General features: G+C 42.8%; 2 protein-coding genes across 2 annotated transcripts in view; one reads left to right on the forward strand and one right to left on the reverse strand.

The window, feature by feature from the left end:
- Positions 1 to 21,771, forward strand: part of LOC129854823 (filaggrin-like) — a 30,185-nt gene extending 8,414 nt beyond the window's left edge. The window contains exons 5-12 of the mRNA XM_055921964.1: positions 2,080 to 2,225; positions 2,813 to 2,899; positions 3,820 to 4,005; positions 7,892 to 8,071; positions 11,381 to 11,593; positions 16,987 to 17,106; positions 17,257 to 17,397; positions 20,236 to 21,771. Coding sequence (XP_055777939.1) covers positions 2,080 to 2,225; positions 2,813 to 2,899; positions 3,820 to 4,005; positions 7,892 to 8,071; positions 11,381 to 11,593; positions 16,987 to 17,106; positions 17,257 to 17,397; positions 20,236 to 20,307 — 1,145 coding nt within the window. The 3' untranslated portion in view covers positions 20,308 to 21,771. The remainder of the gene's footprint in view (positions 1 to 2,079; positions 2,226 to 2,812; positions 2,900 to 3,819; positions 4,006 to 7,891; positions 8,072 to 11,380; positions 11,594 to 16,986; positions 17,107 to 17,256; positions 17,398 to 20,235) is intronic.
- Positions 21,772 to 22,905: 1,134 nt separating this feature from the next.
- Positions 22,906 to 27,394, reverse strand: LOC129854910 (dual oxidase maturation factor 1-like). The gene is made up of 7 exons (XM_055922067.1): positions 27,248 to 27,394; positions 26,839 to 26,896; positions 26,473 to 26,607; positions 25,327 to 25,534; positions 24,793 to 25,010; positions 24,318 to 24,511; positions 22,906 to 24,037 (listed from the first exon to the last, which is right to left on the reverse strand). Exons 1-7 carry the CDS (start codon positions 27,392 to 27,394, stop codon positions 23,978 to 23,980), a joined length of 1,020 nt encoding a protein of 339 aa, XP_055778042.1. The 3' UTR covers positions 22,906 to 23,977.
- Positions 27,395 to 27,923: the final 529 nt, after the last annotated feature.

Genomic DNA, 27,923 nt, shown 5'->3' on the forward strand with positions numbered 1-27,923 from the left:
CTGACTGTTAATCTGACTCTGAATGTGAATCTGACTCTGAATGTTAATCTGAATCTGACTCTGAATGTGAATCTGACTCTGAATGTGAATCTGACTCTGAATGTGAATATGGCTCTGACTGTTAATCTGACTCTGAATGTTTATCTGACTCTGAATCTGCCTCTGAATGTGAATCTGGCTCCGACTGTTAATCTGAATCTGACTCTGAATGTGAATGTTAGTCTGACTCTGAATGTGAATCTGACTCTGAATGTGATTGTTAGTCTGACTCTGAATCTGAATGTAAATCTGACTGAATGTGAATCTGACTCTGAATGTGAATCTAACTCTGAATCTGCCTCTGAATGTGAATCTGACTGTGAATGTGACTCTGAATCTGAATGTGAATCTGACTGAATGTGAATCTGACTCTGAATGTGAATCTGACTGTGAATGTGACTCTGAATCTGAATGTGAATCTGACTGAATGTGAATCTGACTCTGAATGTGAATCTGACTCTGAATGTTAATCGGAATCTGATTTTGAATGTGAGTCTGACTCTAAATGTGAATCTGACTCTGAATGTTAATCTGAATGTTAATCTGAATCTGACTCTGAATGTGATTGTTAATCTGACTGACTCTGAATCTGACTCTGAATGTAAATCTGACTCTGAATGTGAATCTGAATGTGACTCTGAATGTGAATCTGACTCTGAATGGGAATCTGAATGTTAATCTGAATATGATTCTAAATGTGAATATGACTCTGAATCTGATTGTGAATGTTAGTCTGACTCTGAATCTGACTGAATCTGAATGTGAATCTGAATGTCAGTCTGACTCTGAATGTGAATCTGACTCTGAATGTGAATCTGAATGTGAGTCTGACTCTGAATGTGAATCTGACTCTGAATGTGAATCTGACTCTGAATGTGAATCTGACTCTGATTCTAAATGTGAATATGAGTCTGAATCTGATTGTGAATGTGAATCTGACTCTGAATGTGAATCTGACTCTGATTCTAAATGTGAATATGAGTCTGAATCTGATTGTGAATGTGAATCTGACTCTGAATGTGAATCTGAATGTGAGTCTGACTCTGAATGTGAATCTGACTCTGAATGTGAATCTGACTCTGATTCTAAATGTGAATATGAGTCTGAATCTGATTGTGAATGTGAATCTGACTCTGAATCTGACTCTGAATGTGAATCTGGTTCTAAATGTGAATATGAGTCTGAATCTGATTGTGAATCTTAGTCTGACTCTGAATCTGACTGAATGTGAATCTGAATGTGAATCTGACTCTGAATCTGACTCTGAATGTGATTGTTAGTCTGACTCTGAATCTGAATGTAAATCTGACTCTGAATGTGAATCTGACTCTGAATGTGAATCTAACTCTGAATCTGCCTCTGAATGTGAATCTGACTGTGAATGTGACTCTGAATCTGAATGTGAATCTGACTGAATGTGAATCTGACTCTGAATGTGAATCTGACTCTGAATGTTAATCTGAATCTGATTTTGAATGTGAGTCTGACTCTAAATGTGAATCTGACTCTGAATGTTAATCTGAATGTTAATCTGAATCTGACTCTGAATGTGATTGTTAATCTGACTGACTCTGAATCTGACTCTGAATGTAAATCTGACTCTGAATGTGACTCTGAATGTGAATCTGACTCTGAATGGGAATCTGAATGTTAATCTGAATATGATTCTAAATGTGAATATGACTCTGAATCTGATTGTGAATGTTAGTCTGACTCTGAATCTGACTGAATGTGAATCTGAATGTGAATCTGAATGTGAGTCTGACTCTGAATGTGAATCTGACTCTGAATGTGAATCTGAATGTGAGTCTGACTCTGAATGTGAATCTGACTCTGAATGTGAATCTGACTCTGATTCTAAATGTGAATATGAGTCTGAATCTGATTGTGAATCTTAGTCTGACTCTGAATCTGACTGAATGTGAATCTGAATGTTAATTTGACTCTGAATCTGACTCTGAATGTGAATCTGACTCTGACTCTGATTCTAAATGTGAATCTGACTCTGAACCTGACTCTGACTTTGAATCTTATGCCCAGTCCCAGGTCCGTGTGAGCCGGAGGACCTGATCGATGGCATCATCTTTGCTGCTAACTACCTGGGTTCCACACAGCTGCTGTCTGACAAGAACCCATCTAAAGGAACACGCATGGCCCAGGCGCAGGAGGCTGTCAGCCAGGTCAAGGTAGTCTATTTATTTGCCTGCCTAATATTCGGATCGATCAATGTCAGCTGAAGTGAATATGCATTCTCCCTAACCACAATAAGGATTTTTGCCTTTGAAAAAACTCACAGTTTTTCAGCCACATTATGGAGGGCTCTCATTCCTTTTCACCATGTTTTGTGTGTCTACCATTTATGACAGGATTTCCCAACTGGTGGTGATTATATTCCCCCCCCCCCCCCCCCCCCAGTTCTCTTAAATTATTATTATATAAAAATATAGATATTCATTGTTGGACATAAAAGACTGTAAAAAAAAAAAAAAGCCAGGAAATTAGCTCCAAGTGATTTTTATTTTGGAAATCTGTTCCCAAGTATTTCCACGCATAATAGACAGACACGTGATCGTATACAATAATAGTAAGCAAGGTTTGAAATTATTATGTTTTAGTCAAATATTATATCTGTTTGGGATTCTTGCGGTCGATTTGCAGTCTACAAATGATTTGCAATTATGTTCCGGCACCCCGAACATCCGCTCAAGAGAAAAATCATCCCGCGGCTGAATCCAGTTGACGATCCCTTATCTATGATGTCTGCTGCCCACAGAGCCAAGATGAAGACTCTCAGATGGTGACAGAAGTTGACCTCTTCATCTCCACCAAAGCAGTCAAAGTGCTGAATGCTGACACACAGGTGTGTAACTACAGTGTTGAGCTATGTGTCCAGGTGTGTAACTACAGTGTTGAGCTATGTGTCCAGGTGTGTAACTACAGTGTTGAGCTATGTGTCCAGGTGTGTAACTACAGTGTTGAGCTATGTGTCCAGGTGTGTAACTACAGTGTTGAGCTATGTGTCCAGGTGTGTAACTACAGTGTTGAGCTATGTGTCCAGGTGTGTAACTACAGTGTTGAGCTATGTGTCCAGGGAAAACACTCACCTCTGTGTTAGCTTTGTATCTGTCGTCGGGATGTGGTTTCAATTCAGGAAGTTGACTGAAATTTCAGTTCCAATTCCTATTCTCCTCATTGAAAAAATCTGATCTACTATCATAAGAGACCTATCTCTTGCTTTTCTAGCTTTAGGAGCATCCTGTGGACATGTTGTTGAGGACCGTCTACTCCACACAGTACTAAGTTATTACCACAGCAGCTATATATATATATATATATATAATTTAACAACTGGGTGGTTCGAGCCCTGAATGCTAATTGGCTGACAGCCGTGGTATATCAGACCGTATACCACGGGTATGACAAAACATGTATTTTTACTGCTCTAATTACGTTGGTAACCAGTTTATAATAGCAATAAGCCACCTCGGGGGGTTTGTGGTATATGGCCAATATACCACGGCTAAGGGCTGTATTCAGGCACTCCGCGTTGGGTCTTGCATAAGAACAGCCCTTAGCCGTGGTATATTGGCCATATACCACACCTCCTCGGGCCTTATTGTACTAAGTTATTACCACAGCAGCTATACATATTATTTATCCCCCCAGGAGACGCTGATGGACAGTTATTACCACAGCAGCTATACATATTATTTATCCCCCCAGGAGACGCTGATGGACAGTTATTACCACAGCAGCTATACATATTATTTATCCCCCCAGGAGACGCTGATGGACAGTGCGTTGCGTTCCATATCCTACATCGCAGACATCGGGAGCATCGTGGTTCTGATGGCTCGTACCCGTATGGCAGGAACATCCTCACAGGACTGTACTGAAGCTGATCTCTCCTCCTCAGAGGGACAGAGGCACTACAGAATGATCTGCTATGTCTTTGAGTCAGAAGACGTGAGTACTGAGCTGGCAGCCTTAAAATAAGATTCTGTTCTGTTTTATTCTGTTGTATTCTGCTCTGTTTTGTTCTATTCTGTTCTGTTTTGTTTCATTCTGTTCTGTTTTATTATGTTCTATTCTGTTTTATTATGTTCTATTCTGTTCTATTCTGTTCAATTCTGTTCTATTCTGTTCAATTCTGTTCTATTCTGTTCTATTCTGTCCTATTCTATTCTGTTTTATTCTGTTCTATTCTGTTTTATTCTATTCTGTTTTATTCTATTCTGTTCTATTCTGTTCTATTCTGTTTTATTCTATTCTATTCTGTTCTATTCTGTTTTATTCTATTCTGTTCTATTCTGTTCTGTTCTATTCTGTTCTGTTCTATTCTGTTCTATTCTGTTCTATTCTATTCTATTCTGATTTATTCTATTCTGTACTATTCTGTTCTGTTCTGTTCTATTCTGTTCTATTCTGTTCTATTATATTCTGTTTTTATTCTATTCTGTTCTATTTTGTTCTATTCTGTTCTGTTCTATTCTGTTCTATTTTGTTCTATTCTGTTCTGTTCTATTCTGTTGTATTCTGTTCTGTTTTGTTTTATTCTGTTCTGTTTTATTCTGTTCTGTTCTATTTTATTCTGTTCTATTCTGTTATGTTTTATTCTGTTCTATTCTGTTATGTTTTATTCTGTTCTATTCTGTTTTATTCTGTTCTATTCTGTTCTATTAAATTCTGTTCTATTCTGTTTTATTCTGTTTTATTCTGTTCTGTTTTATTCTGTTCTATTCTGTTCTATTAAATTCTGTTCTATTCTGTTTTATTCTGTTTTATTCTGTTCTGTTTTATTCTGTTCTGTTTTATTCTGTTTTATTCTGTTCTGTTTTATTCTGTTCTGTTTTATTCTGTTTTATTCTATTCTGTTCTGTTTTATTCTGTTTTATTCTGTTCTGTTTTATTCTGTTCTATTCTGTTCTATTAAATTCTGTTCTATTCTGTTTTATTCTGTTCTGTTTTATTCTGTTCTGTTTTATTCTGTTTTATTCTGTTCTGTTTTATTCTGTTCTGTTTTATTCTGTTTTATTCTATTCTGTTCTGTTTTATTCTGTTCTATTCTGTTCTGTTCAATTCTGTTCTATTCTGTTCAATTCTGTTCTATTCTGTTCTGTTCTATTCTGTTTTATTCTGTTCTATTCTGTTCTGTTTTATTCTGTTCTATTCTGTTCTGTTCTGTTTTATTTTGTTCTATTCTGTTCTGTTTTATTCTGTTTTATTCTGTTCTATTCTATTCTGTTCTATTCTGTTCTATTCTGTTTTATTCTATTCTGTTCTATTCTGTTCTGTTCTGTTCTATTCTGTTTTATTCTGTTTTATTCTGTTCTGTTTTATTCTGTTCTGTTCTATTCTGTTCTGTTCTGTTTTATTCTGTTTTATTCTGTTTTATTCTGTTCTGTTTTATTCTGTTCTGTTCTATTCTGTTCTGTTCTGTTTTATTCTGTTCAATTCTGTTCTATTCTGTTCTGTTCTATTTTATTCTGTTCTATTCTGTTTTATTCTATTCTATTCTGTTCAATTCTGTTCTATTCTGTTCTATTCTGTTTTATTCTGTTCTATTCTGTTTTATTCTATTCTGTTTTATTCTATTCTATTCTGTTCTGTTCTATTCTGTTTTATTCTATTCTATTCTGTTCTATTCTGTTTTATTCTGTTCTGTTCTATTCTGTTCTGTTCTATTCTGTTCTATTCTGTTCTATTCTATTCTATTCTGATTTATTCTATTCTGTACTATTCTGTTCTGTTCTATTATATTCTGTTTTTATTCTATTCTGTTCTGTTCTATTCTGTTCTATTCTGTTCTATTCTGTTCTATTCTGTTCTATTCTGTTCTATTCTATTCAGTTTTATTCTATTCTGTTCTATTCTGTTCTATTCTGTTCTATTCTGTTCTATTCTGTTCTGTTCTGTTCTATTTTGTTCTATTTTGTTCTGTTCTGTTCTGTTCTATTCTGTTCTATTCTGTTCTATTCTGTTCTATTCTGTTCTGTTCTGTTCTATTCTGTTCTATTTTGTTCTATTTTGTACTATTATGTTCTGTTCGGTTCTATTCTGTTCTATTCTGTTCTATTATATTCTGTTTTTATTCTATTCTGTTCTATTCTGTTCTATTCTGTTCTGTTCTGTTCTATTCTGTTCTATTCTGTTATATTCAGTTTTATTCTATTCTGTTCTATTCTGTTCTATTCTGTTCTATTCTGTTCTGTTCTGTTCTATTCTGTTCTATTCTGTTCTATTCTATTCAGTTTTATTCTATTCTGTTCTATTCTGTTCTATTCTGTTCTATTCTGTTCTGTTCTGTTCTGTTCTATTCTGTTCTATTTTGTTCTATTCCGTTCTATTCTGTTCTATTATATTCTGTTTTTATTCTATTCTGTTCTATTTTGTTCTATTCTGTTCTGTTCTATTCTGTTCTATTCTGTTCTATTCTGTTCTATTCTATTCTATTCAGTTTTATTCTATTCTGTTCTGTTCTGTTTTATTCTGTTCTATTCTGTTCTGTTCTATTATTTTCTATTCTATTCTGTTCTATTCTGTTCTATTATATTCTGTTTTATTATATTCTGTTCTATTATGTTCTATTCTATTCTGTTCTATTCTGTTCTATTCTATTCTGTTTTATTCTGTTGTCTGGCACAGTGTTTGCGAAGGTCAAATCAAAGCAAATGTTATGGGTCACATACACATCGTAGGCAGAAGTTATTGGTCACATACACATGGTTAGCAGATATTATTGGTCACGTACACATGGTTAGCAGATGTTATAGGTAACATACACATGGTGAGCAGATGTTATTGGTCACATACACATGGTTAGCAGATGTTATTGGTCACATACACATGGTTAGCAGATGTTAATGTGAGTGTAGCAAAATGCTTGTGCTTCTAGTTCTGACTATGCAGTTAAAATCTAACAAGTAATCTAACAAATTCACAACAACTACCTTATACACACAAATGTAAAGGGATGAATAAGAATATGTACATTTAAATATATGGATGAGTGATGGCGTGCAGCATAGGCAAGATGCAGTAGATGGTATAGAGCAGTATAAACATATGAGATGAGTAATTTAGGATATGTAAACATGATTAAAGTGGCGTTATTTAAAGTGACTAGTGATACATTTATTAAGTCAGTTTATTTAAATGGGCAGAGATTTGAGTCTGTATGTTGGCAGTAGCCTCTCTATGTTAGTGATGGCTGTTTAACAGTCTGATGGCCTTGAGATAGAGTGGCCTGTACACTATTACAGTACAATATTACTGAACATAATTTTAAAGCTTTGAAAATGTCTATGGCTTGTACAGAGGCCCTACCTTATTTAACTCTAATGTAGGCTTTCCTATAACATGTGTTATATCTTCCTATAACACGTGTTATCGTCCTATAACACGTGTTATATCTTCCTATAACACGTGCTATACCTATCTATAACATGTGTTATATCTTCATTCATAATTTCAGTTGGTCCCTAATTGTGTGCTCTCTCCCACCTCTGTATTGTTGTCAACTTGAACTTGTAGTTTCCATTTAGTAGTTATCCCCTACCAACCGGCCTCCCTCCCTTTTCCCCCTCCCTTTTCCCCCTCCCTATATCCCCTTCCCCCTCCGGCCGACCTCCCTATGCCCCCTCCCTTTGCCCCCTCCCTATATCCCCTTCCCCCTCCGGCCGACCTCCCTATGCCCCCTCCCTTTTCCCCCTCCCTATAACCCCTTCCCCCTCCGGCCGACCTCTCTATGCCCCCTCCCTTTTCCCCCTCCCTATAACCCCTTCCCCCTCCGGCCGACCTCTCTATGCCCCCTTCCTTTGCCCCCTCCCTATGCCCCCTTTCCCCTCCGCAGGCCCAGCTCATTGCCCAGTCCATCGGACAGGCGTTCAGCGTTGCCTACAGGGAGTTCCTCCGAGCCAATGGGATCAACCCTAAGGACCTGAGTCAGAAGCAATACAGTGACATCATCAATTCCCAGGAAATGTACAATGACGACCTGGTCCATTTCTCAAACTCTGACAACTGTAAAGAGGTGAAGTGTGTGTGTGTGTGTGTGTGTGTGTGTGTGTGTGTGTGTGTGTGTGTGTGTGTGTGTGTGTGTGTGTGTGTGTGTGTGTACTGAAGTATTGAGAGGTGCGACGGCCTACTGTAGTGAGCAGAGCTTTGATTGTTGACCGTGATGCATGACTCTTCAGGATGTATTGCCCGCTTCCTTCCTTTCTTCCTTCCTTTGTTCCTTCCTTCCAGTAAATTAAAAGAGATAACTTTGAAGAGTACAAGTAATTCGTGTTCTTGCTTCGGCAAAACTGTTATTCAGCATACACTTCTGACATTATTATTCATCTTCTATGATTTCATTACCAACAAAACTCTTGTGGCGGCAGGCAACCTAGTGGTTAGAGCATTGGGCCAGTAACTGAGCTGACAAGGTAAAAATCTGTTGTTCTGTCCATGAGCAAGGCAGTTAAACCATTGTTCCCTTGGCGCCGAAGACGTGGATGTCGATTAAGGCAGCCCTCCCCACCTCTCTGATTCAGAGGGGTTGGGTTCATTCTTATTCTAAAATGTATAAAATTGTTGTTGTTTTTCTCGTCAATCTACACACAATACCCCATAATGACGAAGCAAAAACTGTTTTTTATAAATGTTTGCTAATTTATTCAAAATAAAAAACTGTTATCACATTTACATAAATATTCAGACCCTTTACTCAGTACTTTGTTCAAGCACCTTTGTTAGCGATTACAGGATCGAGTCTTCTTGGGTATGATATGCTACAAGCTTGGCACACCTGTATTTGGGGAGTTTCTCCAATTTTTCTCTTCAGATCCTCTCAAGCTCTGTCAGGTTGGATGGGGAGTATCACTGCACAGCTATTTTCAGGTCTCTCACAGAGATGCTCGATCAGGTTCAAGTCCGGGCTCTGGCTGGGCCACTCAAGGACATTGAGACTTGTCCCGAAGCCACACCTGCAATGTCTTAGCTGTGCCCTTAGTGTCTATGTCCTGTTGGAAGTGAACCTTTGCCCCAGTCTGAGGTCCTGAGCGTTCTGGAGCAGGTTTTCATAGAGGATCTCTCTGTACTTTGCTCCGTTCATCTTTACTCGATCCTGACTAGTCTCCCAGTCCCTGCTGCTGAAAAACATCCCGACAGCATGATGCTGCCAGCACCATGCTTCACTGTAAGGATGGTGCCAGGTTTCCTCCAGACGTGATGTTTGGCATTCAGGCCAAAGAGTTCAATCTTGGCTCATCAGACCAGATAATCTTGTTTCTCATGATCTGAGAGTCTTTAGGTGCTTTATGGCAAACTCAAAGCGGGCTGTCATGTGCCTTTTACTGAGTGGCTTCCGTCTGGTTTGGGGAGTGCTGCATAGATGGTTGTCATTCTGGAAGGTTCTCCGATCTCCACAGAGGAACTCTGGAGCTCTGTCAGAGTTACCATCGGGTTCTTGGTCACCTCCCTGACCAAGGTCCTTCTCCCCCGATTGCTCAGTTTGGCCGGACTGCCAGCTCTAGGAAAAGTCTTGGTGGTTCCAAACTTCTTCCATTTAGGAATGATGGAGGCCACTGTGTTCTTGGGGACCTTTCAGATCTGTGCCTCGATAACAACCCTGTCTTGGAGCTCTATGGACAATTCCTTCGACCTCATGGCTTGGTTTCTGCTCTGACAAATGTGGGACCTTTTTTTTTACCCTGTTTTCTCTCCAATTGGTAGTTACAGTCTTGTCTGTACGGACTCGGGAGAGGTGAAGGTCGAGAGCCGTGTGTCCTCCGAAACACAACACAACCCAACCAAGCGCACTGCTTCTTGACACAATGCCCACTTAACCCGGAAGCCAGCCGCAACAATGTGTCGGAGGAAACACTGTGCACCCGGCGACAGTGTCAGAGTACATTATGCCCGGCCCACCACAGGAGTCGCTAGTGGGCGATGTGACAAGGACATCCCTGCCGGCCTAACCCTCCCCTAACCCGGGCGATGCTGGGCCAATTGTGCGCCACCACATGGGTCTCCCGGTTGTGGCCAGCTGCGACAGAGCCTGGACGAACCCAGAATCTCTAGTGGCACAGCTAGCACTGCGATGTAGTGCCATAGACCACTGCGCCACTCAGGAGGCCCAATTGTGTGACCTTATATAGACAGGTGTGTATCTTTCTAAATCATGTCCAATCAATTGAATTTACCACAGATGGACTCTTATCAAGTTGTAGAAACATCTCAAGGATGATCAATGGAAACAGGATGCACCTGAGCTCAATTTCGATTCTCATAACATAGGGTCTGAATACTTATGTAAATAAGGTATTTCTGTTTTTTTTTAATAAATTTGCAAACATTTCTAAAAACCTGTTTTCTCTTTGTCATTATCGGGTATTGTGTGTAGATTGCTGAGGATTTATTTTTATTTAATCCATTCTAGAATAAGGCTGTAATGTAACAAAATATGGAAAAAAGTCAAGGAGTCTGAATACTTTCCGAAGGCACTATACACTAACTAATAACTTAAAGCAGATGGGTGAGAGCCTGGGGGCGGTGATTGTAGAGTCTGAACTCTCTCTCTCTCGGTCTTTCGCTCTCTCGCTCTCTCGCTCTCTCTCTCGGTCTCTCTCTCTCACTCTCTCTCTCCCCCTCCCCCCCTCTCTCTCTCTCCCCCTCCCCCTCTCTCTCTCTCTTCCCCCTCCCCCCCTCTCTCGGGCCTCTCTTTCTCTCCCTCCCCCTCTCTCACTCTCTCTCTCCCCCTCCCTCTCTCTCTCCCCCTCCCCCTCTCCCCCCCTCTCTCTCTCTCTCTCCCTCTCTCACTCGGGTCTCTCTCTCTCTCTTTCCCACTCTCTCTCTCACTCTCTCTCCCCCCCTCTCTCGGTCTCTCTCTCTCTCCCCCCCCCCTCTCGGTCTCTCTCTCCCCCTCTCCCACTTCCCTCCCCCTCTCTTTCTCTCTCTCCCCCTCTCTCACTCTCTCTCTCCTCCTCTCTCTCAGTCTCTCTCTCCCCCTCTCCCCCCACCTCTCCCTCTCTCTCTCTCTCTCTCTCTCTCTCTCTTGGTCTCTCTCTCTCTCTCCCCCTCTCTCACTCTCTCTCTCCCCCTCCCCCACTCTCTCGGACTCTCTCTCTCCCCCTCCCCCCTCTCTCTCTCTGTCTCTCTCCCCCTCTCTCACCCTCTCTCTCCCCCTCCCCTCTTTCTCTCTCTCTCTCTGTCTCTCTCTCTCCCTCCCCCTCTCTCACCCTTGCTCTCCCCCCTCTCTCCCTCCCCCTCTCTCACTCTCACTCTCACTCTCTCTCCTCCCCCTCCCCCTCTCTCTCACTCTCCCCCCCTCTCTCTCTCCCTCCCCCCTCCTCCATAGCTGGAGTTGGAGAAGCAGAAGGGAGAGAGCCTAGGTGTGGTGATAGTGGAGTCTGGCTGGGGCTCCATCCTGCCAACGGTGATCCTAGCTAACATGTTGAACAGCGGCCCGGCTGCCCGCTCTGGGAAGCTCAACGTGGGAGACCAGATCATGTCCATCAACAACACTAGCCTGGTAGGGCTACCTTTAGCTACCTGCCAGGGTATCATCAAGGTACCGTACACCAGTCACTAGTCAGACATGTCCATCAACAACACAAACTAAGTAAGCCTTGTCCGAGCCAGAACGGTCCATAACACATCTGGTTTCAGCCTTTTGTATGACTCGACCGGACAACCCCCTACCTTCCAATCTCAGGGCGGACACTCTGTCAGGCAGTCAGGCATAACAATGCTAATTAGCACTGTATGTGGTAATACTAGCTTAATACATATGTCATGCCTGACAATGCTAGTTAGCATTATGTGTGGTAATACTAGCTTAATTGTAACGGGCTTCTTCCATCTCTTCATCCGAAGAGGAGTAGCAAAGATTGGACCAAAGTGCAGCGCGGCTAGTGTTCAACATGTTTAATAAAATAAGAAGTGAAACACTACAAACAACATACAAAATAACAAAATGTGCAGAAACCGAGACAGACCTATCTGGTGCAGACAATCACAGAGACAGGAAACAAACACCCACAAAATCCCAACACAAAACAAGCCTCCTATATATGATTCTCAATCAGAGACAACGATTACCATCTGCCTCTGATTGTGAACCCACACTAGGCTGACATAGAAACAGACAAACTAGACACACAACATAGAATTCCCACCCAGCTCACGTCCTGACCAACTAAACACATACAAAACAACAGAAAACAGGTCAGGAACGTGACATTAATACAGGCATATGTCATGCTTGACAATGCTAGTTAGCATTATGTGTGGTAATACTAACTTAATACAGGCATATGTCATGCCTGACAATGCTAGTTAGCATTATGTGTGGTAATACTAGCTTAATACAGGCATATGCCATGCCTGACAATGCTAGTTAGCATTATGTGTGGTAATACTAGCTTAATACAGGCATATGTCATGCCTGACAATGCTAGCTAGCATTATGTGTGGTAATACTAGCTTAATACAGGCATATGTCATGCCTGACAATGCTAGTTAGCATTATGTGTGGTAATACTAGCTTAATACAGGCATATGTCATGCCTGACAATGGTAGTTAGCATTATGTGTGGTAATACTAGCTTAATACAGGCATATGTCATGCCTGACAATGCTAGTTAGCATTATGTGTGGTAATACTAGCTTAGTGTTGCAGACAAGATCAAGTCCATCAATAACACCAGCCTGGTGGGGCTTACCACTAGCCACCTGCCAGGGCATCGTCAAGGGTTACGGTCCAAACATTTAAAAGACACACCCTCGTCTACTTACCCTCGCCTTATGCCCTTGGAGGGAATCCCCGTCGCCATCTTGGGTGGACGGTCCAAAATGATTAGCCAAGCAAGGGAAGTTTACAACGTAAGCTCTTGTTTTTATTCGGCATTGCTAGTGTACAATTTTGTTCACTCCGGGGCCTTAAAATTCCCAATAATTCAATTTGCGACGATTGTACATCCGCTAAGAAAAGTCCGCGAAGAAAACTTAAAAACAACATCAATGGGGAAGTCAACATACAAGTGCAAGTAAAAACTAATGCAAATAAGTTAGACATTGTGCTATTAATGCACATGACAGCACAAACACGTAAAGTAAATATGTTTTTGTTTGGTTATCTTCTGGAAATTGTAGAAATTTTCCTTCTTCAGAAGTTCCAGCTAGGCAGGCTAACGTCAGTTAACTAATTAATTTGCTAGCTATCATACAGTAGGCGTATATTAATAATTATATATTTAATATAAGTAGACATGCACTCATTATTGACTGTAGTGCATGTGAAGCACCCACAAGCTTCCGGGGGCTGAAAACACAATCATCGCAGGATGAACGAGTGACGTTTCCGGCCAAGGGTGGTCCATTTAAAAATCATTCCTTCCTCCCTCGCCCCTTGCCCTGCAAGTGTATACTCGTCAGACGTCATGATACATCATCAGAAGTTTCCACTAAATTTGAGGGCTGAGGAGATAGGGTGTGTCTTAAGTGTTTGGACTGCAGCCAAGGTCTGGAGCATACAGTCAACTCAGGCAGCATCTATGTTATGTTACTGCTCATTGAGCCTTTTTGACTTTTTTTAAACTCAAAAGTTTAAACCACTTCCTTTATTTGTCTCTTATCAGTCATTAAAGAAAAGGAGATGAGGAAGCCATTAGTATTGAGATTGAGATCGACACAGCCATTCTACGAAGACATTCTAGAGTATTGAGGTTGAGACAGGGCCATTCTAGAGTATTGAGATTGAGACACGGCCATTCTAGAGTATTGAGATTGAGACACGGCCATTCCAGAGTATTGAGATTGAGACACGGCCATTCTAGAGTATTGAGATTGAGACACGGCCATTCTAGAGTATTGAGATTGACATCGGCATTCTAGAGCAGGTATTCCCACACTGCAATGCCGTCGGGGGTACGCCAAATAAAAATGTGATTCACATAAAAAAATATATATAAAAATAATTCTTCACATTTTCAAACAGTCCATTTACATTTTCCAACGGGGCTATACATTTGGGTGAGTTTTTTTTCTCTCGCCTGATTAGCCTCGTTTCACTACCAAAAATAAAATGAAACCATCTAGTGTTCAGCGAAATAACAACACAATGTCAAATACAGGTAACCTAGTCAAATAATTAACATCCAATCACATTAACCGTCACTCTCTAGCGGGAATTCCACTAACAGTCCGTATGGAGCCAAACGTAGCTGCTGCTCATTCCGTTTGCTCGAAAATTGATAAATGGTTCAAAAAAGACACATACCAGCTCTACTGGTAGTACTGCATTGATTTGGGGTTCCCTTATATTGCCTTTCCTCAGCCACAGTGTGTTATATGTACAAAGTACTATCTCACAACTCAATGAAACCTTCACTCTTGCGCAGACATTTAGAAACAAAACATGCCAATTTGAAAAATAATATAATTTATTATATTAAAATAATAAAAACATTTTGAGTGAGAATTAAGATGACTTTCGAGTAGTAAGACATGTATAAAAGCAACAGATACCATTAATAAGAAGGGACTAGAAGCGTCTTATATGGTGAGCTACCGAGTGGCTAGGACAGGCAAGCCACGTACTATTGTGGAAGACTTACTTCTTCCTGCTGCCGCAGATATTGTTGGGACAATGCTGGGGGAAAAGGCCCAAAAAACTATACAGACAAGGTCTTCATCAAACAATATTGTTTCATTATGCATCAGTGACATGGCAAGAGATGTTTTGAAACAATTACTGCTTCACATACAAGCCAGGGAATTCTATGCGTTACAGCTGGATGAGTCAACAGACGTGGCGGGCCTGGAACAGCTCCTGGTATATGTCCGTTACGTTTATTGGGGGTCAGTTAAGGAAGACATCCTCTTCTGCAAACCACTGGAAACCAGGACAACAGGAGAGGATATTTTTAAAGTACTGGACAGCTTTGTGACATCAAATTAACTTTGGTGGTCTAGATGTGTTGGTATCTGTACTGATGGTGCAAAAGACATGACAGGGAGACATAGTGGAGTTGTAATGCGCGTGCAAGCAGTTGCTCCCGACGTCACTTGGTTACACTGCAGCATCCACCGAGAGGCTCTTGCTGCCAAGGGAATGCCTGACAGCTTGAAAGACGTTTTGGACATTACAGTGAAAATTTTTAACTTTGTTAAAGCAAGGCCCCTGAGCTCTCATGTATTTTCTGCACTATGCAATGATATGGGCAGCGACCACGTAATGCTTTTACAACATACAGAAGTGCGCTGGTTATCAAGGGGCAAAGTATTAACACGTTTTTTTTAAATTGAGAGAAGCTTACATTTTTATTTACTGACCATAATTTTTACTTGTCTGACCGCTTGCATGATGAGTTCCTCACACGACTGGCCTATCTGGGTGATGTTTTTTCTCACCTGAATGATCTGAATCTAGGATTACAGGGACTCCCCGCAACTGTATTTAATGGGGACAAAATTGAGGCTATGATTAAGAAGTTGGAGCTCTTCTCTGTCTGCATTAACAAGGACAACACACAGGTCTTTCCATCATTGTAAGATTTTTTGTGTGCAAATGAACTCAAGCTTACAGACAATGTCAAATGTGATATAGCGAAGCACCTGAGTGAGTTGGGTGCGCAATTACGCAGGTACTTTCCTGAAACGGAAGACACAAACAACTGGATTTGTTATCCCTTTCATGCCCTGCCTCCAGTCTACTTACCGATATCTGAACAAGAGAGCCTAATCGAAATTGCAACAAGCGCTTCTGTGAATATTGAATTTAATCAGAAGCCACTGCCAGATTTCTGGATTGGGCTGCGCTCAGAGTGTCCTGCCGTGGCAAATCGCATTGTTAAGCCACTGACGCCCTTTGCAACTACGCACCTATGTGAGAGTGGATTCTCAGCCCTCACTAGCATGACAACTAAATACAGGCACAGACTGTGTGTGGAAAATGATTTAAGACTGAGACTCTCTCCAATACAACCCAACATTGCAGAGTTATGTGCATCCTTTCAAGCACACTCTTCTCATTAACCTGTGGTGAGTTATTCACAATCTTACATATAAAATAAGGTTTTATATGTAAGATGGCTAAATAAACTTCAAAATGAATGATTATTATAATATTATTATTTGTGCCCTGGTCCTATAAGAGCTCTTTGTCAATTCCCACGAACCGGGTTGTGACAAAAACTCATTCTTATTTTTAATAAATGTATCGTATAGTGTGTGTGTGTGGCAGGCTAACAATGATGGCAAAAAATAACATTTGAGAGTGCACTGACCCTGGTGCTAGAGGGGGTACACAGCTTGAGGTTGAATGTTTGAAGAGGTACGGGACTATAACAAGTTTGGGAACCACTGGTCTAGAGTATTGAGATTGAGATCCACACAGCCATTCTAGGAAGACATTTTAGAGTATTGAGATCAACACAGCCATTCTACAGTATTGAGATTGAGACACAGCCATTCTACAGTATTGAGATTGAGACACAGCCATTCTACAGTATTGAGATTGAGACACAGCCATTCTACAGTATTGAGATTGAGACACAGCCATTCTACAGTATTGAGATTGAGACACGGCCATTCTACAGTATTGAGATTGAGACACAGCCATTCTACAGTATTGAGATTGAGACACGGCCATTCTAGAGTATTGATATTGAGATACGGACATTCTAGGAAGACATTTTAGAGTATTGAGATCAACACAGCCATTCTAGAGTATTGAGATTGAGACACGGCCATTCTAGAGTATTGAGATTGAGACACGGCCATTCTAGAGTATTGAGATTGAGACACGGCCATTCTAGAGTATTGATATTGAGGTATGGCCATTCTAGGAAGCCATTCTAGAGTAATGAGATTGAGACATGGGCATTCTAGGAAGCCATTCTAGAGTATTGAGACACTCTAGAATTGCCATTGCTATTTATCGTGTTCCGGTTGTCCTGCCAGGGTCTGAAGAGCCAGGTGCAGGTGAAGCTGAGCATCGTGAGTTGTCCTCCTGTCACCACTGTCCTCATCAAGAGACCTGACCTCAAGTTCCAGCTGGGCTTCAGTGTTCAGAACGGCATCGTGAGTAGGATTATGATACCGTTATAATGCATTATAAGACTTGTCATACGCATGTATGACCTCTTTGTACTTTAATTATCATCTCTCTTATAATGATCCTGATAACAGCCATTTGGATTCAGGGTTGAGCTTTTCTTTCTCTCTCCTCAGATCTGCAGTCTGATGCGTGGCGGTATCGCAGAGCGAGGAGGGGTGCGAGTCGGCCACAGGATCATTGAGATCAATGGGCAGAGTGTGGTTGCCATGCCGCATGAGAAGATAGTCCAGACTCTGTCTGTATCAGTGGGAGAGGTGAGCATCAGGATCCTATGACTGTTAGCTAATTGCCAACGTTATACACGTTCAATGAATAGTCTATCAGAACCCTCTTTGAACGAAACAGACGATTTATAAAAATACAAGTGAGTGTCTTCATGATGAGCACTGATCTGTTCGATTCTCTCCTCACTCTCCTTCTCCTCCTCCTCCTCACTCTCCTCCTCCTCCTCCTCTTCCTCCTCACTCTCCTCCTCACTCTCCTCCTCACTCTCCTCCACCTCCTCCTCACTCTCCTCCTCTTCCTCCTCCTCATTCTCCTCCTCCTCCTCACTCTCCTCCTCTTCCTCACTCTCCTCCTCCTCCTCACTCTCCTCCTCCTCACTATCCTCCTCTTCCTCACTCTCCTCCTTCTCACTCTCCTCCTCCTCCTCCTCACTCTTGTCCTCCTCCTCCTCACTCTCCTCCACCTCCTCCTCACTCTCCTCCTCTTCCTCCTCCTCATTCTCCTCCTCATTCTCCTCCTCCTCACTCTCCTCCTCTTCCTCACTCTCCTCCTCCTCCTCACTCTCCTCCTCCTCACTATCCTCCTCTTCCTCACTCTCCTCCTTCTCACTCTCCTCCTCCTCATCCTCACTCTCATCCTCCTCCTCCTCATCACTCTCCTCCTCCTCACGCTCCTTCTCCACCTCATTACTTTCCTCCTCCTTCTCACTCTCCTCTTCCTCACTCTCCTCCTCCACCTCCTCCTTCTCTTTCTCCTCTTCCTCCTCCTCCTCACTCTCCTACTCCTCACTCTCCTCCTCCACCTCCTCTTCCTCCTCCTCCTCACTCTCCTCCTCCTCCTCACTCTCCTCCTTCTCCACCTCCCCCTCCTCCTCACTCTCCTCCTGCTCCACCTCCTCATCCTCCTCCGCCTCACTCTTGTCCACCTCCTCCTCACTCTCCTCCTCACTCTCCTCCACCTCCTCCTCACTCTCCTCCTCCTCACTCTCCTCCTCTTCCTCACTCTCCTCCTCCTCCTCCTCACTCTCTTCTTCCTCACTCCCCTCCTCCTCCTCCTCACTCTCCTCCTTCTCACTCTCCTCCTCCTCCTCATCACTCTCCTCCTCCTCCTCCTCACTCTCCTCCTCCTCCTCATCACTCTCCTCCTCCTCTTCCTCCTCCTCCTCCTCACTCTCCTCCTACTCCTCTTTCTCCTTTTCCTCCTCCTCCTCACTCTCCTCCTCCTCCTCTTTCTCCTCTTCCTCCTCCTCACTCTCCTTCTGTTCTTCCTCTTCCTTCTCCTCTTCCTCCGCCTCCTCCTTACTCTCCTCCTCCTCCTCTTCCTCACTCTCCTCATCACTCTCCTCCTCTTCACTCTCCTCCTTCTCCTCCTCTTCCTCACTCTCCTCCTCCTTTTCCTCACTCTCATCCTCTCCATCCTCTTCCTCACTCTCCTCTTCCTCCTCTTCCTCACTCTCCTCCTCCTCTTCCTCACTCTCCTCATCACTCTCCTCCTCTTCACTCTCCTCCTTCTCCTCCTCTTCCTCACTCTCCTTCTCCTTTTCCTCACTCTCATCCTCTCCATCCTCTTCCTCACTCTCCTCTTCCTCCTCTTCCTCACTCTCCTCCTCCTCTTCCTCACTCTCCTCCGCCTCACTCACCTCCTTCTCCTCCTTTTCCTCACTCTCCTCCTCCCTTCCTCACTCCCCTCCTCCTCACTTACCTCCTTCTCCTCCTTCTCCCCCTCTTCCTCTCTCTCCTCCTCATCCTCTTCCTCCCCCTCACTCTCCTCTCTCTCACTCACCTCTTTCTCCTCCTCTTCCTCCTCCTCCTCTTCCTCACTCTCCTCCTCCTCCTCGTCACTCTCCTCCTCCTCTTCATTCTCCTCCTCCTACTCCTCACTCTCCACCTCTTCCTCACTCTCCTCATCCTCCTCACACTCCTCCTCCTCCTCTTTCTCCTCTTCCTCCTCCTCACTCTCCTTCTGTTCTTCCTCCTCCTCACTGTCCTCCTCCTCACTCTCTTCATCACTCTCCCCCTCCTCCTCATTCTCCTCATCCTCCTCACTCTCCTCCTCCTCACTCTCCTCCTCCACCTCCTCCTCTTTCTCCTCACTCTCCTCCTCCTCCTCACTCTCCTCCTCTTTCTCCTCACTCTCCTCCTCCTCTTCCTCCTTCTCCTCCTCCTCTTCCTCCTCCTCTTCCTCACTCTCCTCCTCCTCACTCTCCTCCTCCTCACTCTCCTCCTCACTCACCTCCCCCTCCTCTTCCTCCTCCTCTTCTTCCTCCTCTTCCTCACTCTCCTCCTCTTTCTCCTCACTCTCCTCCTCCTCTTCCTCCTTCTCCTCCTCCTCTTCCTCCTCCTCTTCCTCACTCTCCTCCTCCTCACTCTCCTCCTCACTCACCTCCCCCTCCTCTTCCTCCTCCTCTTCTTCCTCCTCCTCCTCACTCTCCTCCTCCACCTCCTCCTCTTTCTCCTCACTCTCCTCCTCCTCCTCACTCTCCTCCTCTTTCTCCTCACTCTCCTCCTCCTCCTCCTTCTCCTCTTCCTCATCCCCCTCTCTCCTCCTGCTCCGCCTCCTTCTCATCTTCCTCCTTCTCCTTACTCTCCTCCCCCTCCTCCTCACTCACTCACCTCCTTCTCCTCCTCCTTCTCTTCCTCACTCTCCTCCTCCTCTTCCTCCTTCTCCTCCTCCTCTTCCTCCTCCTCTTCCTCACTCTCCTCCTCCTCACTCTCCTCCTCACTCACCTCCCCCTCCTCTTCCTCCTCCTCTTCTTCCTCCTCTTCCTCACTCTCCTCCTCTTCCTCACTATCCTCCTCCTCCGCCTCACTCTCCTCCTCACTCACTCACCTCTTCCTCTTCCTCCTCCTCCTCCTCCTCTCTGTCAGATCAACATGAAGACCATGCCTGCAGTGATGTTCAGACTGTTAACAGGACAGGAGACTCCTGTCTACATCTAGTCCCTCCATGTCTACATCTAGTCCCTCCATGGATGCACCCTCAATGGCACCCTTTTCCCTGTGTAGTGTACTTCTAACCATGGCCCATATGGCTGTAGGTTCACTATGTCAGGAATAGGGTGGCATTTGGTATGCATATTTTCTGCGTACTCTCTCACTGCTTCTGCATGTCTAGGAGAAGATGGTGGACAGACCGGGTGGGTGACAGGCAGAGGAAGCTGGTATTCCAGCCATTCCAATGAGCCTGTCCTCCGATTTATAGTGACGCCAGCCTCCACTGGTGACAAGGTGGTACATTAGCAACATTTATTTTTTATATATCATTTTATTTTGGGGGTAATATGTTACTCTGCTGAAAATGTCAACAACAAAAAAAAAATTCAACTTCAGGCTTAGTTGAAGTAGCCTGGATAACACATTGTTTGGCGATGACGCATTGTACAAGGAATGGAATGTTAGCTAAACAGACTGGTACCAGGCTATAATTGAAAAGCTACACGGTCATAATGGTTTGATGTGTACAGTGTGTGTGCGCGTGTGTGTGAATACGTATGTATACTGTTAAAAAAACTGTAAATGCAAGGTAATGATTATGTTCTTATGACTAGATTACAAACACGCCACATTTTATTTCCATTTTGATAACATGCAAGATTAAACAATGTAGTGACATAAACGTGTTGGTAAGGTAACTGAACTTATTGTAGGGAAGGGGTTGGCCTGTCGTTATTCTTCAATAGGAGTTCAAGTGACAAAACAGGGGTATTTAAGCTACGTCCCGTGTATACCTAAACAGCATAGGACAAGGCTATTCTTCAATAGCAGGGGTATTTAAGCTACGTCCCGTGTATACCTAAACAGCATAGGACAAGGCTATTCTTCAATAGCAGGGATATTTAAGCTACGTCCTGTGTATACCTATACAGCATAGGACATGGCTATTCTTCAATAGCAGGGGTATTTAAGCTACGTCCCGTGTATACCTAAACAGCATAGGACAAGGCTATTCTTCAATAGCAGGGGTATTTAAGCTATGTCCCGTGTATACCTATACAGCATAGGACAAGGCTATTCTTCAATAGCAGGGATATTTAAGCTACGTCCTGTGTATACCTAAACAGCATAGGACAAGGCTATTCTTCAATAGCAGGGGTATTTAAGCTACGTCCCGTGTATACCTATACAGCATAGGACAAGGCTATTCTTCAATAGCAGGGGTATTTAAGCTACGTCCTGTGTATACCTAAACAGCATAGGACAAGGCTATTCTTTAATAGCAGGGGTATTTAAGCTACGTCCCGTGTATACCTAAACAGCATAGGACAAGGCTATTCTTTAATAGCAGGGCTATTGTAGCCTGGTCTGTCATCGGAGCCTGCCATGTCAACGCATAACTACTACCTAAGGAGTTGGTGAGACAACAACACAGACCGATCTGGGGACCAGGCTAGGAGGGAGGGGGGAGGGGGGGGGGGGGGTATTGAGCAACAGAAAACAATGTAATGTAGGGTAGTGTGTCCTGAATCACACCCTACCCACTGGGAACAGATATCAGTTCCAATGTCTAGTTTTGATTTACATTTGGTTGAGTTTGTCAACAAATGTGAATTCAACGGGAAATCAACAGCAACAACAAAACATTTCACCATGTCATTGGATTTATGTTACAATTTTTCTTTGGGGGGGTGGGTGGGGTTGAAGTGGCGTGTAAACATAGATTCAACACGTTTAGTTTTTTTTGGTCCAGTGGGTATTCCTCTAGATAGTGCACTAGTTTTGACCATGCAAGGCCCATAGGGCTCTAATCAAAAGTAGTGCACTATGTAGAGAATAGGGTGCCCTTTGGAATATAAACCAGTGTCTGGAAGCTGTCCTTTTCTCTCTATACTGCCTTGGATGTAACAAAGGTTTCAATATAACATTATGGCAATGCTGAAGGCCAAAGATAATACTGCGACATGTATTCTTAAAAAAAAAAAAAAAAACGAGTGCTCTGTAAAGGATATAGGGGCGGTGGGGGGGGGGGGGGGGGGGGGGGGGGGGGGGGGGGGCATTTTGGAATGCAGAGCAGGTATAATGAGAATGTATTAACTTGTTCAGTTGCTGTATTGTGAGAAGCTAAGAATATACTGTGATTAATGAAATGTTAATGACAATGCTTACTATTGCTTTCCAAATATGTCAACAACAGCAAAAAATAAGAGAGGAAAAAAGGGCATTTATAACATGCAATGATGAAAATAAAGTCAAGTACATGAAAGTCGAGTGGTGTATATTCATGAGGTTGAGGACACCGACTGAGTGCCAGATGGCACCCTATTCCCATAGGGCTCTGGTCTAAAGTAGTGCACTATATAGGGAATAGGGCTCTGGTCTAAAGTAGTGCCCTATATAGGGAATAGGGCTCTGGTCTAAAGTAGTGCCCTATATAGGGAATAGGGCTCTGGTCTAAAGTAGTGCCCTATATAGGGAATAGGGCTCTGGTCTGAAGTAGTGCACTATATAGGGAAGAGGGCTCTGGTCTAAAGTAGTGCCCTATAATAAGGAATAAGGCTCTGGTCTAAAGTAGTGCCCTATATAGGGAATAGGGCTCCGGTCTAAAGTAGTGCCCTATATAGGGAATAGGGCTCTGGTCTAAAGTAGTGCCCTATATAGGGAATAGGGCTCTGGTCTAAAGTAGTTCCCTATATAGGGAAGAGGGCTCTGGTCTAAAGTAGTGCCCTATATAGGGAATAGGGCTCTGGTCTAAAGTAGTGCCCTATAATAGGGAATAGGGTTCTGTAGGGCTCTGGTCTAAAGTAGTGCACTATATAGGGAATAGGGTGCCATTTGGGACGCAAGCGACTTGTTCGTTCACACTTTACTCTTATGTTCATTACACAAGAAGCAGATCATCAATGACTTGAATACCCGACTCAACGATGTCCATTAAAAGTATGTGAATCTCACACGTTTGCTTAATTTTTGTTACACTATTGGAACATGATAAATGGCACAGATACGACACGTATATATACAGTACATATTAACCAATTATGGCATTAACACATTATACGTATATACATGATTTACATACCTAAATATATTGTACAGTAGGTTTAAAGGGCTCCCAGAGATATTCACAACTAATTCACAAAGTTAAACACATTTTTCTTGGTAACTGCAATGATAATTGTTTTTCAAGTTGAGAGAATATTGTTTGACGTGACAGACACAGATGTCACTGTGCTTGTGATAGTGCTAGCGTCCCTCACCGTGCTAGCTTAGCCATACCACTTCCTCACTGTGCTAGCTAGCCATACCACTTCCTCACCGTGCTAGCTAGCCATACCACTTCCTCACCATGCTAGCGTAGCCATACCACTTCCTCCCTTACCATGCTAGCGTAGCCATACCACTTCCTCCCTCACCATGCTAGCGTAGCCATACCACTTCCTAGCTCACCGTGCCAGCTTAGCAATACCACTTCCTCCATCACCGTGCTAGCTTAGCCATACTACTTCCTCCCCATCCAGCTCACACCTAGAAGCTGGGACCTCTGCCCCGCAAACACACTTGACCCCCCTCCTTGACAACGTCTTAGCCAACTACGCTGCAAAAAAGCTAGCGATTCGATAGCGCGGGTGGAGACATTTCAAGCAGGGGATAGGAGGTTATAAATCCGACTCCGTTACATTCTGACTGACAGCTCCTGGAGTGATGGTTGGCGGCTGACATTCCGAATTTCATCCTGGAACACATAAGAAGAAGAGAATAACATTATTTACAGTTAATAAATAATCAATAATTACTATTCCCTATTACTGTACTTATGTAGCAGAGTTGAAGAATAAATGCTGTTCTTTTTGAGAAGATAGCCAAAATGAATGTCATAGACTTTAATAGACTAGTGATCAGAACTAGTGATCATGATCGTGAGAGATCACCCTGGACCAGAGATAGTGATGATGATCGTGAGAGATCACACTGGACCTACAGTACTTAATCTCATTAAACTGACAGAGACTTACTGTAGGAAGCACTAAGGTTGTCAAAGGTGTGGTGGTTACTCCTGCCAGGAAGTTGGAGTTCAGGTATCCCTCTTCAAAATAAACATCCTCATCTTCGTCGTTATCCACCCCGACACTGAAGGCCTCTCGTATCTTCCCAGGGATCAGACAGTCCAACAGAACCACCAGGACTCCAATGATTAAACACAGCACACCTGGAAAACAAGATGGACGCCTTTTAAGCAACATTTTCATTAAATGTTGTCATTGGTGTGGATAACTGGGATCTTTCTCAATTCATCTTTCCTTGATCCTAGCGTCCTTTCTCCTCACCTCCTTCTCAAAACACACATTTGGAGAAGGTCCAAGGTCCCTTTCCCTCGAACCTTCACTTCCAATGCATTTTTTGAGATGGAGGCTAGTAGAGAGGACACAAAGGAATTGAGGAAAGATGAATTGAGGAAAGAGCCTTGGGCTCTGGTAAACCTTTCCTTACCTGTGGCCAGCGCCAGCCAGAAAGATCCGCTGTACTCTGTCTGGAAGGCTCCAGAGGTGCCGATGGTGAACAGACAGGTAGGCAGGTTCATGATGGTGGAGAAGGAGGCCATGGAGAAGAAGATGAAGGCGGCGGTGGCCACCATCATGTAGCCGGCGTATAGGATGACAGGCATGGAGAACAGCAAGTTGGCTACCAGCCAGCAGCAGAACGCTGTCCTGAGGAGGCGAGTTAAATTTGGTATATGTGTATGTACAGCCGGCAGAATTTGTACCGATTTCAATGGCGGTTTGTTAACCTATTGCCTAACCTTAACCCTTACCCTGGCGTTTTCCAAACTAGGGGTCGCGACCATTTTCGATCCCAATGCCTAACCTTAACCTCTGGATACCTGGCGGTCAAATATCCACTTCCTTCGAATTCTGACTCACAGTTTGAGGAGCAATGTCTCCCTGAAAACATCTACAGGTATATATGTTTATATTGAGACTGGTTGTCACACAGAACTCTTTATTTGTATATGGCTAATCTTACCAGAGGGTGGCCGAGGCATAGCGCCCAGAGTATCTATACTGGTAGATGAGGCCACATGGGTTGTTGAGGGTAAACTTCTCAGCGATATAGAGGATGGGGTTAGGTAGACCTCTCTCTAAGGCGTTCCCGTACTCCTCATCGATGGTGTCTTTCCATGCAAACATCTCGTTGTAGTTGATGGTCTCGTTGAGTTGATTCACAGGATTCCCTGGAGGGACAGAGTGGACCATAGAGGACAATGGTGGTTATAATCCATGCACTTGTCAGAATCTTTGTAAGAATCCTTGTTAGAATCCTTGTCAGAATCTTTGTAAGAATCTTTGTAAGAATCCTTGTCAGAATCCTTATAAGAATCCTTGTAAGAATCATTGTGATGTTTTTTTAATGTGTCAATTAATCCCTTAATGGATGGGGGGGGGGGGGGGAATTCCAGTCTTCGGGGGCCTGATTGGTGTCATAGTTTTGCCCCAGCCCCAGCTAACACACCTGACTCCAATAATCACCTAATCATGATCTTCAGTCAAAAATGCAATTAGTTTAAATCAGGTGTGTTTGCTAGGGCTGGGGGGGGGGGGGGGGGGGGGGTGACACCTATCAGGACCTCGAAGGAAAGGGTCGCCAAATGGCGATTTGACATCGAAAACAAATGATATATTAATTCACGTTTCACACAATACAAGTTACGTGTCACATGACTTGTGATCATCCCCCAGGTGTGGCAGGGTCAGGATCACCATAACAACCCTCTGTGTCACATACTGTATCAAAACTTTAGCCTTGTCTTTCTTCATATGTACTCCATATTCAAATGCATCAGAGTAAAAAACAGCGGAATGCTATCAAATATAAGATGACTTAAAGGGGTATAGTAGCTGTATTCAATATTATCCTTAGGCAATCACAGAAAACCCAGAACAATAATCTTACGGAATTGACAGACACTACGACAATACGATAATCTTACAGTCTCTTGACAGACACTACGATAGCAGTTATGTTAGGTGCGTCTGTCGACGAGAGATTATACCCCAGGTAACATATACAGAACATTCAAACACTGCAGAAAAGTGACATATGTAATACATACAGGTGTAATACTGTAAACAAATACATAACAGTATTACGTTGTAATTCTATGGGCTTTACCTTTTAAAGTAATGTTAATGCCATACAGTCCTATGTGCAGTCCCACTTCAGCGTTCACCTCCTCACTGCTGAAGGACTTGTAGGTGGTGTTGGTGGTGGCTCGGGCCTCAGCCCAGTCGCTGGTGAAATTCAGTGCTGAGATGATATGAAATGAGATGACACACTTACACTTACAGACATAATAGGAAACAAACAATACAATGCTTAATAATCAACATCCTCTCCGATCTATCAGAATCGGTCTGTTTATTAGAGCAAAAAAGATAAGAAGATTTAGAATCCAATGACTGCCAGTCATTTGACGTGTTGCAATAGATGTCATGTGATGTGGAAAATGTATAGCCATTTCCAGTTATAGGTACTTACCCACTATCACAACGCCTATGAATAAACTGATGATGATCCTGAACATCCAGAATAGTCTCTAGAAGTGAGAGAGGTTACGTGTGACTTACTGACAGATCTCACATCCATAAATTCTTAACTAAAGTTTATTCATCCAGTTTATCTCAATCACATTCCAAGGGTAAATAATATGTTTAAATATGCATTTTTTTACATTGAGAAATTGTATTATCTACAATTTTGTACGACGTCATAATAGTGTACTCATATTAGCGCCAACAGAAATGGAATCTGAAGATGAAATTTGAAAATGAATGAAATCTGAAGATGAATGAAATCTGAAGATGGATGAAATCTGAAGATTCCATTTCTGTCGGGCATTAATATGAATGAATCCATAGTTAGGGTTGCACCAGTTCATTATACTCACCGACTTGCCTCTGATACCTGGCAGAATAAGAAGGAAGCTGACCGTGAGGACCAGGAAGACCAGGATAATGGTGAGGAGGTAGGTGCTGAAGATAAAGGAGGTTCTTTGTAAGGGGTAGAATGGGTAAATGTCATCGTAGAAAGTCATCTTTCCTCAGGATCTCCGGAGCTGAGAGCAGACAGCGTGACAGAAGGGACAGTGTGGTGAGCAGGGTGTCTCAGTTACTGTCTAAAGATCCAGAGATTAGCACATCAGTTCCTTACTCTATAGTAGGGATACACCGGGGAATGAGAATGTTACATCATTTAAAAAGTGAAAACTTAAGTAAAAATATGAATTGTTTCAATTATCAAATGCATTTGACTGTTTTCCCGAATCAAGAAAAAAGTATTTTTAATTCAACATACATTTTCTAATTATTGTAAAATACAAAGTGCTTTAAGAAACCAGTTGTTGAGATTGAAAGTACATGCAAACTAAACCGTGTCAGGTACAGTACAGTCAATGAGTACAGTAAGTGGATACTCTTGCACTCAAGTTTACCCTCCCTGGCAAACTACAAGGACAAAGACCAACCCATCTTAAATTCGACTCGTTTTGGAAGCAACAAACAAATAGCAAAGCAAACACACACACAAAACTCTTCTATCTACCTCCAAACCATACTAATACGCCA

The sequence above is a fragment of the Salvelinus fontinalis genome, chromosome 5, assembly GCF_029448725.1.
Source record: "Salvelinus fontinalis isolate EN_2023a chromosome 5, ASM2944872v1, whole genome shotgun sequence".
Lineage (NCBI taxonomy): Eukaryota > Metazoa > Chordata > Actinopteri > Salmoniformes > Salmonidae > Salvelinus > Salvelinus fontinalis.